The 18,542-nt window shown below is 38.2% G+C and overlaps 1 protein-coding gene across 1 annotated transcript; it reads left to right on the top strand.

Annotated features, from left to right (window-relative positions):
* The first annotated feature begins 292 nt into the window (after positions 1 to 292).
* LOC139709977 (cytosolic Fe-S cluster assembly factor narfl-like) lies at positions 293 to 16,253 on the top strand. Its single transcript, XM_071621926.1, has 10 exons — positions 293 to 414; positions 3,766 to 3,858; positions 4,513 to 4,668; positions 5,754 to 5,886; positions 7,114 to 7,245; positions 7,781 to 8,029; positions 9,381 to 9,453; positions 11,653 to 11,790; positions 13,694 to 13,851; positions 15,694 to 16,253. Exons 1-10 carry the CDS (start codon positions 352 to 354, stop codon positions 15,933 to 15,935), a joined length of 1,437 nt encoding a protein of 478 aa, XP_071478027.1. The 5' UTR covers positions 293 to 351; the 3' UTR covers positions 15,936 to 16,253.
* The last annotated feature ends 2,289 nt before the right edge of the window (positions 16,254 to 18,542 follow it).

The raw sequence follows: 18,542 nt of genomic DNA, 5'->3' as shown, positions 1-18,542 counted from the left end.
AAAAACATGTCACCCGATACAAAAACAAAACAAGAAAATTATCAAATTTGGACTTGAGAGGATGATTATGTTGTGTCTGATCAAAGATTGTACTGTACGATCTTTTGGTCTGATGCTTTGTCGTTTTGTAGGCCTCTTACATAGGCCTACGTTGTTTTCATATTTTGCATTTTTTTTTTTTTTTTTGAACTTTCATTTGAAAACTTGAAAGTTGAATCGTTGTGTCAGATTGGCAACAAGAGTACTCCATATTCAGAAATGTGGTCTACTTTCTATAACTGACTGGCAGGTGCTGGTCGGTTCAACGATCTCGACACCGTGACTCACCAGTGGAAGTTGTCTGAAATTAGAATGGCGCAGTTTAGTGGAGCTCTGAGGTTAACTGATCTCGATGATTTTATCGCACCATCTCAGGTACCAAGTTGTGCTTATTAATTTGTCCTGAGTTATATGATAAATAAGTATAGGGGAAGTAAGATCGTGAAATGAAAGTCCTAGTCCCACTCGTGTAATTATATGTGCTGTTGTGGGCCACACACAGCTGCCATTGGCATTGGATATGGATTGCCATGCATAACCCCGGCGCGCGGGGCGCTGTAACCACCACCAGTGCGGGTTGCGATGGGAAAGGCATTTATTTGTCTTGGTGACTTGGATATCATAGAGAATAACTATCAAGCCTTTGGCTTTATTACTCTCTCTAACCTTAAGCCTGACGGAATAAACCGTTACAAACTGAATGTACTTTAAAGTTTAAAAATTAAGAGCAAAAATGAAAACAAGTCAAGATGTTGAGCAAGACCCCGAATGGGAGTCGAACCACGGACCTTCTGTTCAGTTCTGATTATCAGTCCAAGCCCTGACACACCGTGCCAAAGCGAGGCAATGCCGAGGTTTGTTGTCTTAGGTAGAGTCCCTATAGTCTTAGGTTTCAGACCTTTTTTGTCAGTAGACTAGCCGTAGACTTTACACACATTAGTGACTTTCCCATCCTCCAAATAAAAATATTGACCGATTCGGGTTCGTTGAGGGCAGCAGACATTTTACGGCACAGGGCGCAGCCATGGTGTGTATCAGCCGACCCCCCCTGCTCTCCCCCACCCCCGGGCAACATGTTTATCACGCACTTGTAACAAAGGTTCGCGCACTAGCAAGCATTCGCGCACTCCAGTACGAGACGCCCATTGGCTAAAGCAGTTTTTCATTCTGCGCGCGTGCTAATGTAGGGAGAGGGGTGGGGGAGTGTGGAGGGGGGGTCGGATGATACACCCAGTATGGCTGCGCGCATGCCAAAAATACACATAGCGCGTCACAGAATCGGTCAATAGCACCCGGGGTCGCTGGTGCGGGTAGGCCATGGGCCATGCACAACAGAGAAGAGCGTCGTTATGACATGTTACCAATAAATTTGATAATAACATCTACCGTACAAAATTATTAAGAACGTGTAAGAACGTGTTGGGGTCGCCGGTGCGGTTAGCCAATATCATGAATTATGGCAACATAATATGTGACCCGCTACAACAAAATGGTCCTAAAGTCGCGCACGGTCGAAGCCGTGAAAATCGAGTTTGAAGTTAGAGCATCAAAATTGGTCAAAACTTACGATTTTCTGAATTTGACATATTATTAGAGTCTGACATGTCTTCTATCATCTGTCGAAATTTTGAAGCAAAATGATGAAAGGAAAGACCAAAAAATAGCATTTTTCTGGGCCATGTTTTTTTGGCGTTTCAACGAAGCAGAAACTGGTTCGAACATTTGGATTGAGCGCCACACATAGGCTCCGCCCCTAACAATGACCAGAGTGATCTCATTGGTCAGTTTGCTGCTTGCCGCTAACCGAAGCGTGAAGCTCGCACACTGCCCAGTCGACTGATGCGTGCGGGCGGGTTGCGCTATGCCTAGCCGCTTCTCCTGACATCCTGGTCACTGATTGGTCGGTGAGGAGACCGCCGACGCTGTGTTTGAATGAGCATTTCGGGGGTTGCTAGGGCTTAACTTCTATTGTCCGGAGGTGAATACTGACTTGCGTGTCTCGTGATTGTGATTGCGTCGCATGGAGAACTTTTAGGGTGCTTTTCTTGAAACAGTGATTTCCCAGACGTCTTGACATGCTCTCTTTTAAACATCGATATCTCTGCAGCCGATTATTTTTATGAGACATGTTATATATCAATTCAAAGCAGAATATAGGGAATTGTGTCATGCAATTTTCAAATAATCGACCACGCCCGACTTTAGGATCATTTTGTTGTAGCGGGTCACGTATGATTGCAAGTCAAGTGTTCCAATGCCATGGCCAATGCCAATGGTAACCCCTGCGTGGGGTGCTGTACACAGTAACGGTACGTATTGGGGTCGCTGCTGCGGTTAGGCCAATGGCTTCTATTATTGGATTGCACTTCTTCCTTATCATGGACTGGTTTTAATTTATTTCGTAATTTATCAAGGTAGAATGACTAATATGGTCTATTTCCCCCCTTTTTTTGTTCCCCTGTCTGCATTTGTTGTTGAGCATGTGGCATAAGTCGATGGCCCAGCCAGAGTGGACCAACAGAAACTGTGGATTTTTTGTTTTGTTTTGTTTCTGTTTTGTGTGTTTTTTTTATAAAAGGCCACTGTTTGAAAAGACAACTTTGTACCCTACCACGTACCAGTTAAAGGTAGGGAATCCCATTTGCATGCCTCAAATGAAGAGTTGTATAAATACAGTGGTATGTTGAAGAGAGTATCATTTTAGAAACTCCCATAAAGTATTGAAAGTGGAAGGTAACATTTAGTACATTTTTATTGACCGTTAGATTTTGAATTGAATTTTTTTCGGGGCTCACCGTAAATTCCAGTACATTACTAGGCTACCTTTGCAGACCCATGCACTGCATGTGTGTCCATCATGTGTATTTTGTGAAGAAAGTTCATCAAAACTTACAAACATTTCTATATACATTCTTGACACACACTCTATATGTTATTACATCAGCTCTTATACTTTTAGATTTGTGTTTATAGATAAAAAATACAGAAGACTGCAACAAAAAGGCTTAAGTGTGGCTGACACACAGAACTACTGAGTAGTTTTGAGTTTTGTGCATTATTCAAATTGTAGATAACTGTTGACTTCCAAATTTCTCAGCAGTGGCCTAAACAAGTCCCCTGAGGTTCATATTTAATGTTTTGCTGCATTTTGGGAGGTCTGTAAAAGGTATCCCCTACCTTTAATGTTGTACTGTCATTGCTGTGTGTGTTGCTTTTATGGAATGATATAAATGAATTTACCATGTTCTAACACCATGTGAGTATATTGACTAGGGTCTAGATGAAGGTCTATATCGTAAAATTTGAGCTAGAATGTAGCAGTAGAAATTTGCAACACTAGCAGTTTTAAAGCTGTGCGAGGAGGGGTTTAGCTCAGTGTATAGGATCCTAGTCAGATGTCTGGTATGGCTACTTGTAAATTACTGCAAATCATGTCATTTACAAAGTCGTAAGGCACTGGCTATGCCCGTGGGGGAAAAATATTAAATATCAACATCACACTGAGTTTCATTCACCCTTGTCTCTGTGTAACATCACTGTGTATATTTTTCTCAAACTTGATTTTCATGTAAAGCAAGCTGCCCACAAATTGACCATAACACCATCAAAAATTCATCTGTCGACTAGCCTGTACATAAAACATATGCTTTGGGGCGCAGTCGAATTTGGCATGGGAGGTCGATTAACCTTGGTGCATGTTTTTTATTTTTATTTCTTCTTTTCCAGGAATGCATCAAGCCAGTGAAGGTGGAGAAAACAATAGGAAAAGCAGGCGCAATCCGCATCGAAAATGATGGGACCTATGTTCAACTTGATAACGTAAGTAGTTTCATTGTACAATCTCTGCAAGTTTTTTGTCATTTTGTTTTTGACCCAGTAGTTGTGCTCATATTGTTCAGTGTTGTATGTATTTGTGTGTATATATTGGTAAAATCTTCTATGCTGCAAAACTGGTGAGTTAGTGGAAAATAAAATGACTGTCCTTTGTTTTGGCAATATCATGTCTGGAGTCTACATTCACTTTTAGTTCAATTATTTGTAAACTTTTTTGTGTGTGCTTTTGACTTTATGTCATTTTTCTGAAACAAGTTTAAGCCAACATTAACCAACTGAATTAGAATGTTCTGTAGAACTAACTTATGGTACCCTACAGTTTAATGTAAATCTCCTGTAACATGGAAATTCTTGTTTTGTATTGTGGCACCATTGTGATATGAGCTGTACAAAATTGTAAACAGTGGGGATGATATTTCAAGGTGAGAAATTTTGTGCAAGTAGTTGCCCTTGTCACTTTGTGTCCAAGTAGTATGAATACAGAGCTCTGTATACTGTATTTTAGCTCAGTTTGCGAACATAGCAATTAAGAGCCATCATCTTAATACAAGACGGTGATACACCTTTGATTTGTACTATTTAAAGTTTGGCAAGTAGAACAATTCACTGTCTTATTGTTTTGTTAATCATGTGATGTAGTCTGGAGGTTCAACGAAGCTGCAAAAAGCTCAGATTACACTAAATGACTGCTTAGCATGTAGTGGCTGCATCACTTCTGCTGAGAGCGTGCTCATCACTCTGCAAAGTCAAGACGAACTGTACAAGGTGTTGGAAGCAAACAGAAAATTGATTGAGGTGAGTTTACTTCTAGTATCTGTGACTAATTGAGCACTCCTTGAATGCAGATACTGTTCTGTGTGTTTGTATGTGGTGAAATTCATCAAGATGATTAAGACAGCATAGTTTGTTTTTATTTACTTTGAAATAACACTACATGGATTTTTTTTCACTCACTTTTAACTTGAATTTTCAGAGGAAACCTGCATTTAGAAGTGGTTCATTTGCTTGTTCATTTTCGTTTTCTGTTTTTCTTTTTTTCTTTTAGGAGTTGGGTGCCATTTCTCTTTTTCAAATTAACTTAGGTAAACAATGTAAAGTGAAACAATACTGGGTAATATGTAATAGGAAGGGTAAAGAAATGTTATTTTGTATGTTTTTATTGAAAAGTCCTATTAGTGGTGACCACATGGAAAATACAACTTCAATGAAGGATGATGGCATCACCTCATAACTCTCAGTCCCATCAATTTTTGCACTCATTTCTGGTCAATGATTTTAAAACTATGACCCCTACACCTGTAACACTAGCAGGCTAACAGTCATTGTTCAGTACAAGACTGATAATTCAGTGGGAGAGGCACATACTTTCCTTCTTGATATAATTTTGGAAAAACAAAAGGAAATGTAGTAAAGATCTGCATGAAGGACCACTGGAGATGTGTGAGCTGATGACAGGATTAACCATCCAATTATCAGATACTAATGTGTTTGTGCTTGACATCACTGCGTCATGAAAAGATGAAGCTTTTTCAGTTTTTGACTAAATTTGATGAAACTTTTCTGTTTGCTCGTTAATACTTTATTCATTATTGTCAACTGGAAAAAGACTGGGTTGCATAAAAAAAAGATATATATATATATATATATATATATATATAGATATATATATATATATATATATACATACACCCCCCTGTAATCAATAGTTTGAAAAGGAAATTTCTACCACTAGTACAGTGTTGCTGTAAAAGCAATTAAGTGTACCCCAGGATTGTTGAAAGATGATTGATGAATAAATATAGAAATGAAATGGATGTAAAATTCTGTGCTAATCATGAGGCAAATTGAGTATCTTATTAAAAAGAGTATGCCTTTCCCAGAATGGAGAGCCTGAGAAGCAGAAGACAGTTGTGGTATCTGTCTCACCACAATCAAGAGCATCATTGGCAGCCAAATACAAGTTGTCTCTTCAAGACACAGCAGCAAAGCTTACCACATTTCTCAGAGAATTGGGTAAGTTCTGTTAAAGGAAATGTCTTTAGATCATCAGCATATCAGCCCTCTTTTCTTGTTCATCCATTAGTGCTTGCCCAATTTTCATTAAGTCAAACATGACTTTGAAGAACTAGGTGTAAAAGTGGAAATTTTCACGGTGTTGAAATTTTTGCGCAATTTCCACGACCAGAAACTAGCGCAGTAAAGTGGATGTTTTTGCTTGCCATATGTGCCTGTAGTTAATGTCTTGATTCTGCAGAATTAAATACCCGTGAAATTCTTCTAACCCAGTCACAAGAAAATATCCACTTTTAAAGGTCCTGTTTACCTTTGGGAGCAGTGATTTCAAAAATGTTCAAGATATCACATTTAATGCAAATGTGTAGGTCTGTTGTGTCACAAAATATCCTACCATATAAAATTTTCACAATAAAGCCAAAAATATAAGGAGATATCAGTGTTTTTCTCTATAAACCGTAACTGTAGACGGTTTAGTCTGGAAATATTCTTATTGTAACTATTGCTCACATTTTGTGTATTTAACAACACTTAACATCAATTATACCAAATCAAATTTTTACAGTGGTTGTTTCTATCCCTGACTCACATTTTAGAACTACTTTAGAGCACAAATGCAGGGTTTTTGTTTTATCTGCAAACGGTAAATTATGACTTTAAAGTAGTTCTTTTACTGTTGATAGCATTTACACCCCTGCCGCAAGACAAGGCTCCAGTAGAGCACAGCGGTGTCGAGTAGGACCACTTTCACAGACCCAACTCTTGCAACCCATCACAAACATTGCAGGCAATAAACAAATTTTGCTGGGGTGAGGAGTTTGTGTTTATGATAATGCTGCCCATAAGGATTGGTATCATGTGAGACCAGTGTAAGGTGCCTGTGCATAATACCTCTGGAATAGGGTTTTGAAATGAAAGATGATACTTTCGGAAGGCATGACTATGGCTGTTGCATTGTTCTATTTCACAGTGTATCATAATTATGAATATGTAAACTATTGTGCTCTTTCATTATGATAATGATTATCATTTATAAAGCGCTTATTACAATGTTTCTAAGGGCTGAGCGTCTCGAAGAAAAGATTAGAAAAGAGAAGTTCAGTCATGGAGTAGATACAAATTGTAGTACGATGAAACACAATACAAAATACATAGAATTATCAACAAAAATTTTATTAAATGAAAATTTCAATGGCTTAAATGATAATTCGATTATTTTCTGCATAGGTGTGCATCATGTTCTGGATGAAACATTTGCCAGAGATTTCAGCCTGCTAGAGAGCCAGAGGGAATTTTTGCACAGATTCAACAACCAAGCCACCAAAGGATCCCTGCCCATGCTGGCATCAGCTTGCCCTGGTGAGAGACAAGTGCTACATGATTTCTATTGAAGACATCTTTTATTCAGTCTTAACTCTGCACATAAATGCACCATGGTGTGGTTTCCAATAAATACATTTTGCAAGGGGTGACAAAATGTAACCTAGGGTCATGTTCACACCTATCATAAAACATTTTATCAGTTGTTGCTATCAGTCTCACATTTGTTGTACAGGTGCTATGTATAAGGTAGGAGTATTTATGATGCTACACTACCACTTCTTAATGAACAATGCAGTCAACTTTTAATATCACATGCTCTTTGCAGTGTTTTTTTTTTTTGTAATTATGTGTTATAATTGATAAAGTGTGCATTGAAGTGGTCATTCACTCGTCTTCTTTTTCTAGACTCAAAGGAAATTGTGACAATTTGCAATGATGAGCATCACTGCATCACTGCATGTGTCTATTTGTATGTATCATAATATGTTTTCTTTGTTTCTATCTTAATTATGATATTTATAAATGTAACAATGAAGTTATAATATGTGCAACATCAACATTGTCTGCACAGGATGGGTATGCTATGCAGAGAAGACCCACGGTTCCTACATACTGCCCTACATCAGTACTACTAGGTCTCCCCAACAGATCATGGGTTCGCTGGTCAAAGATTACCTGGCCCAGTCTCTTGGCCTGACACCAGACCGTATCTACCATGTGACAGTCATGATGTGCTACGACAAGAAGCTAGAAGCTTCAAGGGAAGACTTTTACAGTGATGTGTACAGGACAAGGGATGTGGACTGTGTCATAACAACAGGTAGAGACCTCCACTGTTCTCTTGCCTTTATCATTGGGTTTCCTTGTCTCACAGAACTATAGTTTTTGCCTGAAGTCACATTTCATTTCTTTATTTGAGAGCAGAATTGTTTGAAGGCCCCTTGGTACACTGGCTTGATTTGTACCAACTTTTCTCTTAAAGCAAGCTCTCCCGTGTAAACCTGTCTATGTCTATGGTTGTAGCAAAATCAGTCCATCCTAAGATGGACTGATTTTGCTACAACCATAGACATAGACACCTGCTCGAGTATACTCAGGACTCACCCTCAAAGGGTTAACATATTGATATATTATGCTATTATACCTGGCTATGCCAAATTGCTTTAATAAGCCACAATTTGTTCAACCCATTTCAGTATCATTCTTGTGATAGACAGCTCACTCAGATGTACTAGGTCCACAGAAAGGGCACAGTGCCACAATAGGGGTCATAGAGGATAGAAAAATCTGTATTCATAGACACTCATGGCTCTTGACATCTGTACCAACCAGCAGAAAGGCAATGTGGTGAGTGTTGTAATTTGTCAATGAAGCATCCTAAAGGGTTAAAAGTTGTTTGTAATACTCCAATTAGAAATACATAGTGAATTTCATATTCTAACATTGTAGGAAGTATTTTGGTGGTGTCGATATGGCATTTTCCCTTGGATGATGTAAAGAAAAACAAAAAGATAAATCATATTTGATGACTATTGACTTGGTTTTGACCAAGTTCTTATAGTCTGGAGTTGGAAGAGTCTATCAGGAAATACTGATTAGCAATGATGGACTTCAGAATCACTTCAACTTTTTTTTTGTTTACAATTATGTTAAAGGGATAGTACAGTTTTGGTTGAGATGAGAAATTGGGCTTTTAAAGTTTTGCAAGATACCAGAAAACACTTATGATATAGCACAGAGCATACCATTTTAAGAGCATTTCAAAGTTTATTTGATGAAAATCGGGTTTGGAATTACTGAAACATCCAAAAACAAAATAAAACAAAGCGATCATTCCAAAGTGTGGGTCCCACACTTTATTAGAATCGCTCTTTTTGGATATCTCAGTCATTTCAAAACCAATTTTTATCAAATAAACGTTGAATTCCTCATAGAATTGCATGCTCTTTCATATTTCGTATGAGATTTCTTATTATCTCACCTAAAAATGTTAGAAACCTGAAAGTAGGTCTCAACCAGTACTGTACAGTCCCTTTAAGGGAAAGAGAGAGAGAGTGTATAGTTACAGAGGAGTGTACCTTCACCCTTATTTTGCTTTTAGTCTCTATGAATAAGATTGTACAGTTGATGTGTATTATTATGAATAATGATGATGCATTTGTCTTTAACAGGAGAGGTGGACGCTATGCTTGCTAAGGAACAAGTCCTTCTGTCAGATATAGAGCCACAGGAGTATCCCTCAGTGTGAGTAATCTTCTGCTCATTTATTTACACAAACTAGATTTATGGAACTTAATTATCATATGTGACTGTGCATCACAAAACAAACAAAAAGTCGCACCCCTTGATTTTACGTGAGAACTAAAAAAACGGTGAAATCGTTCAACCGAGTCAATCTTGAGTTTTTCATATTTTCTGAAAGAGCTTTCCTTCTTCTACATTTCTCTACAGTTTGGGGTCTTAACATGAATGGGAAATGTTTTCAGCAGTTTTTCTACAACCCTTTTTTTTTTGGGGGGGGGGGAGGAGAGTAGAATGATCATGTATGTCTTAGAGGCTGCTTTTCATTTCTTTAACTACTTTACACACTCTTCAATTTTAAGTCTAATTACTTTTGAAAGGATAACGCTACTGCTTTGAAAGTTAGCATTAATCATGGACAGAACGTGCTATTGGAATATGTTCAATTTCAGCTTAATCTGATAATACCTTCATTGCTGTTGCTCTAGTGGTTTACATCCTTTGCTTTGTCCCTTTCATCGCACAGCTAGCACGGTTTGGTAAAGATTAAGCACTTTAATAGGCCCTTTACTTCAGAGCCTTTTTTTCTCAGTTCACACTTTGCCAGAGTGTGTGCTTTCTTTCCGGTATTTAGATAGGCTAGGAGAATCCATTTGGATTGAGTTATACATCATTTTAAAGCTTAGACTCTGCTCTTTCAGAATCTGCCCCTAACTAAAATTCCATATCTGGCGACTTTTGTTTGTTTTGTGAGGCAGAGTCACATATGCTAGCATTCTCTGCTCTATACCAGTCCACAATTCTTTAACAAACAAGATCTTGTGTGATTACTGATGTCATGCCTATACTAGATTGATTCAGATTTATGCATATATCTCATGTGACCCTGCATCACAAAACAAACAAGAAGTTGCCAGACATGGGTTTTTAATCAAGGGCAAATTCTGAAAGAGCAGACTCTAAGCAATATGAGGTATAACTCGATACAAATGGAATTGCCTAACCCATCTAAATATTGGAAAGACAGCACACACTCTGGAAAAGTGTGTACTAAGAAAAAAGGCTCTGGAGTATATTCTTATTCAAGTACTTGATCTTCCCAAGCTGTGCTCTGTGCAATGAATGGAACAAAAAATAGGATGTGAAACTCCATAGCAACATCAATGAAGGGATTATCAGATTAGGCTGAAATTGAGCATACTCAATAAACACTTTCTATCCATGACTGCTACCAACTTTGAAAAGAGTAGCATTATCCTTTCAAAAGTTACTAGAGTTGAAAGTTTAGAGTGTGTATCAATGTTTTTAAGAGATGGAAAGGGAACTCTAAGACATAGTACCTAGTTACATTAGTCTAGAAAAAAAGTGTTCTAGAAAAACTGCAAGAACACAATTTCTTATTTGTTTTGTGATCCCAAACTTTAGGATAATGTTGAAGAAAAATGGCTCTTTCAGAAAATATGAAAAACCTAAGGTTGACTAGATTGACCCATTTCACCTACCTTGAGTCCTCTTGTAAAATCAGGGCATGTGACTTTTTGTTGGTTTTGTGATGTAGGGTCTGCAACTTTTTGTTGGTTTTGTGATGTAGGGTCTGCAACTTTTTGTTGGTTTTGTGATGTAGGGTCTGCAACTTTTTGTTGGTTTTTGTGATGTAGGGTCTGCAACTTTTTGTTGGTTTTGTGATGTAGGGTCTGCAACTTTTTGTTGGTTTTGTGATGAATGATCACAAATATGTCTGAAAGATGTTAATGTATAGTCACATGACTTGCACACAAAACAGAAATGCAGAGTGAAGATGTTATGATGCAAACACCTCTCTACTGTGTTTTTTTTTCTTCAAAGGAATCCCATATCTGAACTAAAACAAACAAACAAACACCAAAGTGAACAAATAAGATTCAAAATCTGAAATTTCCTGCACCAGTGGGTGCAGACTATTGTATGAGTGATTGTTTGAATTCATATTTTATGAAGTAATCTATTACTGCAGTCAGATATTTGTGCAGAGTAATCTCTGATCTGATCAAGTCTGTTGAGAAGCACAGGCCATGAAATACACTTTAGTTAATATGTACTGCACTTTCTCATGAAATAATTGGGAAAAACTCCTTCTCCCAAATCTTATTTTCAATTCTTTGTAGAGAAGAATTGATGCATTCATGTTTCTATGTCCTTGCTTTGTCTTTGTTGGTGATGTAGACTCCCAGTCAGTCCAAGTGGTTCCGTTGTAAGCCATGCAGGTGGAGGTTCTGGAGGGTACCTGGAGCATATCTTACGTTATGCAGCCAAAGAACTGTATGGGAAAGAACCGGGCCAGCTGGAGTATAAGACGATGAAGTGAGATATCTTGTGTGCTCTTTCTGACATCTCTCATAAGATTTCATTCACCTCTGAGTTATTTCTCAGAGGCTCTTCAGTCTGTACATTCTATCCCACCCCTGCATTCATTGTAAACTGAGCTGTAAGATAGATTTTGATTGAATGACTTCTTTATTCAAAGAAAAAAAAATGTTTGTACATAACCAGGTCAATTATCCCTTTAGATAATTGCAGGTATACATCAAAAATTACAAATCACAATTTTAAGAACATACAATACAAATAACCTCCCTGAGATTACTGCGCCAATATCAACAATAATATTTAACACCAGCAATCATTATATCATTTACATCAATTCTATACACCAAAAAATGTATAGTGGACCAATAATCGGTTGATGTTCTGCATTTTTCTTTTTTTATTTCGTTTTATACAAAATCAAAAAACTTCCTTAACTTTCCCCCTGAGAAAATATCCGTGGTCCTAAAAAACTGAAGTGGGCCTTCTTCAGGGTAATCTACTTCCATATTACATATACCAAAATAGAATGTTACACTAATACACTACCATTTAACGAACTTTAACATTGCAACTGATTGACAAATTGCCCTACATCGACGTAAATAAGCACTGAATTGATCAGTGTTTAGTAGTAGCCATGATAAAAAATCATGGGCGTACATACTCGAGCAGGATTTGAACCTACGACCTCCTGATCACCGGACAGGCGTCATCTCCACTAGACCACCGAGCTTTCGGCCGAAAGCAAGTGTTGGTTCTAATCCTTATAGCATGCAGCGGGTACTGCTTTGTTATTCAAATTCATGAATTTTTATCATGGCTACTACTAAACACTGATCAATTCAGTGCTTATTTACGTCGATGTAGGGCAATTTGTCAATCAGTTGCAATGAAAACATCTCGACGGAAGAAATTCATGAATTTGAAGAACTTTAACATTTTGCAGGCTTTAGGGAAAGACCCATGGACTGACAGTGGGAGCTGAGTTCAAGTATAATTTTTTTTTGGTGATGACGTTTAATCGTCTGCGTAGGGGTTATTGATGACCTTATGTAAAGACTCCACCGAGCTTTCGCCCGAAAGCAAGTGTTGGTTCTAATCCTTATAGCATGCAGCGGGTACTGCTTTGTTATTCAAATTCATGAATTTCTTCCGTCGAGATGTTTTCATTGCAACTGATTGACAAATTGCCCTACATCGACGTAAATAAGCACTGAATTGATCAGTGTTTAGTAGTAGCCATGATAAAAATTCATGAATTTGAATAACAAAGCAGTAACAAGCAGAAACAATCTATGTGAAGTGATAGCTGTTTCTCTCTTCTCTCAAGGGATGTTAAAGTAGATTGATAGGCCTACCAAATCTATGGGTCAGTAGTTGACATTAAACAATACCTTATTACCTCAGTCCTAGCCTGGCCTATTATAAAACCACGTAATCCTCACTTTGACTGTGAGTGACAGAACAAGAAACTCAAATAGAAATCGTGTGTGTCCCTAAAGTGACTTTTCAATACACTAGGAGAAAATCTGTTGTACTTGTGTCTGTACTGAAAGTCTTGCTTGGGGAGTGAGAAGTTGTAATAGAAGTTGGTTCTTGGTGCTTAAGGCTGTATTATTTAATGAATTATGAACCTGTTGAGGTCGAGTCCCGAGTATACTCAGGCTGGTGTCTATGGGAAATGCGTGTTGTAGCAAAATCAATCGTGCTCAGTGGATTAATAGTCTTCATATTACTTATGAACCTCAGAATATCTCAAAGTCATTGAATAAAGATATGACAAAACTTGGGAAATTTTCTTGCTCAACTTCCATCGTAAGTGTTTTCAATGCACTACTTGTACGTGCCTTGATATTCTTATCAGATAGCGAATGCTGTCTTCCATGTATTCATGTAGGAACAAAGACTTCAAGGAAGTGACTGTGCAGGTAGAGGGTCAGCAACCTCTCAGATTTGCCCTGGCCTATGGCTTCAGGAATATCCAAAACCTTGTCCAGAAGATCAAGCGTGGAAAGTCACATTATCACTTTGTGGAGGTCATGGCATGTCCTGCAGGTAAATTACATCAGGGTGTACAACGCTGGAGGTGTTTGATGGTTGTGTGAGCTATTCTTGCATGATTAGCTGGTGGGATTGTTGAAAATTGATAGTGCACCATTAATGTCAATTGAGTATATGAATATAAGAACGACCCAAGTCCATGGAAGACAATTTCGAGTAAACTAAAAAAAACTTCATATCTTTTTTGTTTGTCCAATAATATTCTATTTAACTGTGATGGGAAGGCAACATTGTATATACAAATTAGAACATATATTATTATGACAATTAACATTAACATTAATTGTGGAGAGGCCATTTTGTGTGATGGACTTGGGTCGTTCTTTGATTCATATGGACTTGGGTCGTTCTTTGATTCATATACATGATATTCTGCTGTAGAGATGAGAGAAGGACGAGAGAGGGCGCTATAATATGAATGTAAGAATGACCCAAGTCCTTCATTCTTACATTCATATAAGATTTAACTCATTTATGTCAGGCACTTCCGGGGGTAATTAGGATTTATCATTTATACACAAGATGAGTCCATGCGTAAGCTACAATTTCCCATGTCAAACTGAATTTGGCCAAAAATTGGACTTGGGTCGTTCTTATATTCATATACTCAATTCTTACAAAGACTGCAGGATGACCTATAACTAATGAATTCTATTGAGGAAACTATTTAACCACAACTGTCAAAACATCTAGGGCGGAGAGTGTTTACTTAATTCTTTTGAGAACTCATCTCAGAAAGAGGGCTAACTAACAGTCCTTTTCTATTCTGCATGGTGAGCACAGTAAATTTGTACAATTCAGTTTGTTGACTCTGGTGACCACTTGGCCTTTGATCAGCTTCACACAGTTGTTAATGGAATGCCCCACTCAGAAATAATGTACCTAGTTGCTCAGTGCTTACAGTAGCTTGAGCTAGTCAGAGGCTTGTGCATTGAAATACTGCTCTACTTTTTGTTTTGCTAATATTGCAATGGCCCCTTATGAACTAAAAAAAAAAAAGAAAAAGAAAAAAAATGCTGTGTAGATTAGCAGCACAACATGCCATGTGTTAGTCAATGTTATACACAATGTGATAGTATCATGAAAGGGCTGTATGATTCATGTGAAAGTCATATAAATAGAAAGATAAAGTTGTAGAATGTAGTATTCACTTGATAGTGATGTGTGGTTGATGTCATCATGCTGGGATTTCTTGATTAGGTAAGAATTGAACAGACTTCTCATACATGTAAAAGCTGACTAGATGTAGACATTCATCAGCCATTGTTTACTAGACCAACTTGCATAAAAGTTGCTTGTTCCTAAAAGTGTACCTGCCAATTTTAGGCTGGATATTTAGCTATGCTCTGATTAGCATGTTCACTCATCAAAATGGGAGAATTTCTATTCTCTCACATCACTCATGTACACATGTATTTATGAAATTTCTGATAGAGCTGATATCCAGTTATAAGAATCCTTGTAGTGGCTTAAAAATGTCTTCCTTGAATTGCATGATTTCAGCCTTATTTCCGTTCATAATTTTTCACCATTGCCTCATCCCAACCTCACAATACAACTATACATGTATGCCCAAGGCATGGTCAGCAATGGAGTTAGCTAAAAGTAGGCTATAGGTTTTCATAATGAATGGACATGTACATGAGGGCTTGTTCTTTGCCAGGAACATGGTTTTTGTTTGATGTGTGTACCAAACAAAGGTCTTGAATAAGAAGATTGTTTTGTTATTGCAGAGCAATTTAGAAATGATTATCAAGCTAGCATTTTGTGTCAAGGTGCTGACGGTGATGTCAAGTTTTACCAGGTAATGAGGTCACTCTTTGTACCATTTTACAGGGTGCCTGAACGGAGGAGGTCAGATCAAGCCGGAGGATGGAACCTCAGACAAGGACCTCATAGCAGAAGTTGAGGACATGTACAGCTCAGCTCCAACTAGGCTGCCGGAGGAAAGTGCAATGGTTCATCAGTTATATGAAGAGTGGCTTGGAGGAATAGGCAGTGAAAAGTCGAGGACTGCACTGCACACACAGTATCATGAAGTGGAGAAAAATATCAATGCTCTGAACATAAAGTGGTAGATACAGAAATCCATTTTGCAGACTGACTTCTACAATGTGGTCAACTGTGCACATAACTAAACTGTATGAATCAGTCAGGACACCAAGGGGAATTGATGGCAGTGATTAGAACCTTGCATTGGATGAGAAGATGAAATAGATGCTTGATGAAAACTACATTCTGAGATGTCTGGGGATACTGACAGAAGATTACACTTTGTGAGTAATCAACTGAAATACATGTATGAACAGATGGATGATGCATGCATTCTGTATGTGGCGAATATAAAATATGCGGACTGCAGAAAGTTTGCCAGTGTGACGGAACATAGTCAAGTTATGAGCATTGCATTGATTCAATTTTTATGCCTCTGCCACGAAGTGGTGCCGGAGGCATTATGTTTTCGGGTTGTCCGTCCGTCCTTCGGTCCGTCCTTCCGTCCGTCCTTCCGTCCGTCCTTCCGTCCGTCCTTCCGTCCGTCCTTCCGTCCATCCGTCTGTCCGTCCTTCCGTCCGTCCTTCCGTCCGTCCATAATGAATTTTGTGGACAGGGTAACTATCAAAACCTCTTGAGGTATCCTAATGAAACTTTACATGTATGTGTATTAGATGGTGAAGTTGTGCCTATCAACTTTTGGGTGCACATGCTCAAGGTCAAAGGTCAAGGTCAAGGTCAAATGCTTAAAATTTCACTTTTCCCCCCATATCTATGCAATGCCAGAAGATATTTTCCGGAAACTTAATGTATACATGTATTACCCAATTAAGATTCTCTGATGAAAGTTTGGGGTCATGAGGTCAAAAGGTCAAAGGTCAAAAGGTCAAGTAAAATGTTAAAATTTCACTTTTTTCTCTGTATCTTGGAAATTGTTCAAGGTATCTTTATGAAACAAAGTATGTATGCATGTACTGACTGTAGTAGAGCAGATAAGCCGAAAAATTGTGCAAAATTTGACTAAAGCATGAAACTATCACCAGTGTTAGTACATGTTACGAGATTCATTTTAAGATCGGGAGGTAAGTCTGAATTGACCTCTGATGACCTCCAAAGGTCAATGACCTCAAAATTTGATAAAAATTGATATTTTGCGTCATTGATTAATGTTAAATATGGTAATGATGTACTAAAACTCATTTTCGTTACAGTGAAATTGTCTTCATGTTCCATAGAACCCTGACAGGTTTCTACCTTTGACCTCTGATGACCTCCAGAGGTCAATGACCTCAAAATTTGATAGAAAATGACATTTTGCGTCATTGATTAATGTTGAATATGGTAATGATGTACTAAAAACTCATTTTTGTTACATTGGAATTGTCTTCATGTTCCATAGATCCTTGACAGGTTTCTACCTTTGACCTCTAATGACCTCCAGAGGTCAATTATTGACCTCAAATTATCAGAATTTTGATATTTGGTGCAATTGGTTGATGATAAACATAACGCTGTCCTAAAAATTAATTTGTGTTACAACTGAATCTTTTTCCTATTCCTCAGATCAAGGGAAATTATATACGCGTCTCTGCCTTTCTGAGGACTGTGACAGGTCAATGACCTCAAAATATCAAAATATTGATATTTGATGTATATTCAATGGTTAACTGTTTACCTGGTGTGCAATCATGCATTATGCTATTAGCATATACTCCATTGTATAAGAAGTGTCTTCTCATTCCACAGAACATTGGTCATTACCCTGAGTATATCCAACTTTGACCTCTAAGGACAATGTGAGGTCAGACTTTTAGAATATCACTAAAAATTTGTGTAGGATTGCAAATATTGATGTTTGGCTTCATTGGTTTAATCCTAAATGTTTAATCATGTACAAATCACGCCTTGACGTTATAATCAAAGTATGAATGCACATTCCAATTTAAAGCATTGGTTCATAGTAACAGGTCTGAGGAATGTGAGCGGTCAATTATTTCAGAAATGAAGCTTACGTGTCTTCAGTGATGGCAGTGACCTCAAATATAATATTTGTTTGGGTAAGTTATGCAGACTATAGCTTGCATGAAATTATGTGCAACATTATCCAATTTACACTGGACAAAATTTGTACGCTTAAACATGGAAGGTGGGGAGAGGAGTACCATATTTTGGGTTGATGCTTAATAGTTTGTGAACAGGCATATGGCAAAGTCCCTTGAACTGGATGAAAGGGTGACAGATGCTAACCAGAAAACAACAGGCCCACCTCATCAGCGATGTACGTCACGAGTCAAACAACCCGACTCGTACAGCCCATGAGTTACGCAGCCCACGAGTCATACATCCCGTGACCTAAACACTAGATAAACAAGGTCAATGAGCTCGGCATCAAATATAATAGGCCCACAAGCTGTGCGGTCCGCGAGCTCGACACTCGAGGAAAACAAAGCCCACGAGATTAATATATGTATTACATCAGAAAGCTTAATCTATTCAGTGTAGGTCTTGTGGACCTCCCCCTCCCCCCCCCCCCCCCCCCCCCCCTCCATGTGTCGGATTCGTATAGGCCTGGTTTGCCTAAGTGTCAAGCTCATGGGCAATGCTACCTAGTTTCCAGCTGGCGGGCCTGTGTTGGTCAGTGTCAAGCTCGTGGGCTGTATGGTTCCGGTGAATGACTCATGGTCCAGGAGCAT

Source organism: Diadema antillarum, unplaced genomic scaffold (assembly GCF_040938485.1).
Source record: "Diadema antillarum isolate AM-2024a unplaced genomic scaffold, OU_Dant_1.0 seq00001485_RagTag, whole genome shotgun sequence".
Taxonomy (NCBI): Eukaryota; Metazoa; Echinodermata; class Echinoidea; order Diadematoida; family Diadematidae; genus Diadema; species Diadema antillarum.
This window is presented reverse-complemented; position numbering and strand designations above follow the sequence as displayed.

Excerpts from the sequence above, each read along its gene's own strand:
- LOC139709977 (XM_071621926.1), top strand. The coding sequence starts at position 352 with ATGGCGCAGTTTAGTGGAGCTCTGAGGTTAACTGATCTCGATGATTTT. Across the intron at positions 8,030-9,380 it reads GGACTGTGTCATAACAACAG|GAGAGGTGGACGCTATGCTT; the intron begins GTAGAGACCTCC and ends TGTCTTTAACAG. Across the intron at positions 9,454-11,652 it reads CCACAGGAGTATCCCTCAGT|ACTCCCAGTCAGTCCAAGTG; the intron begins GTGAGTAATCTT and ends TTGGTGATGTAG.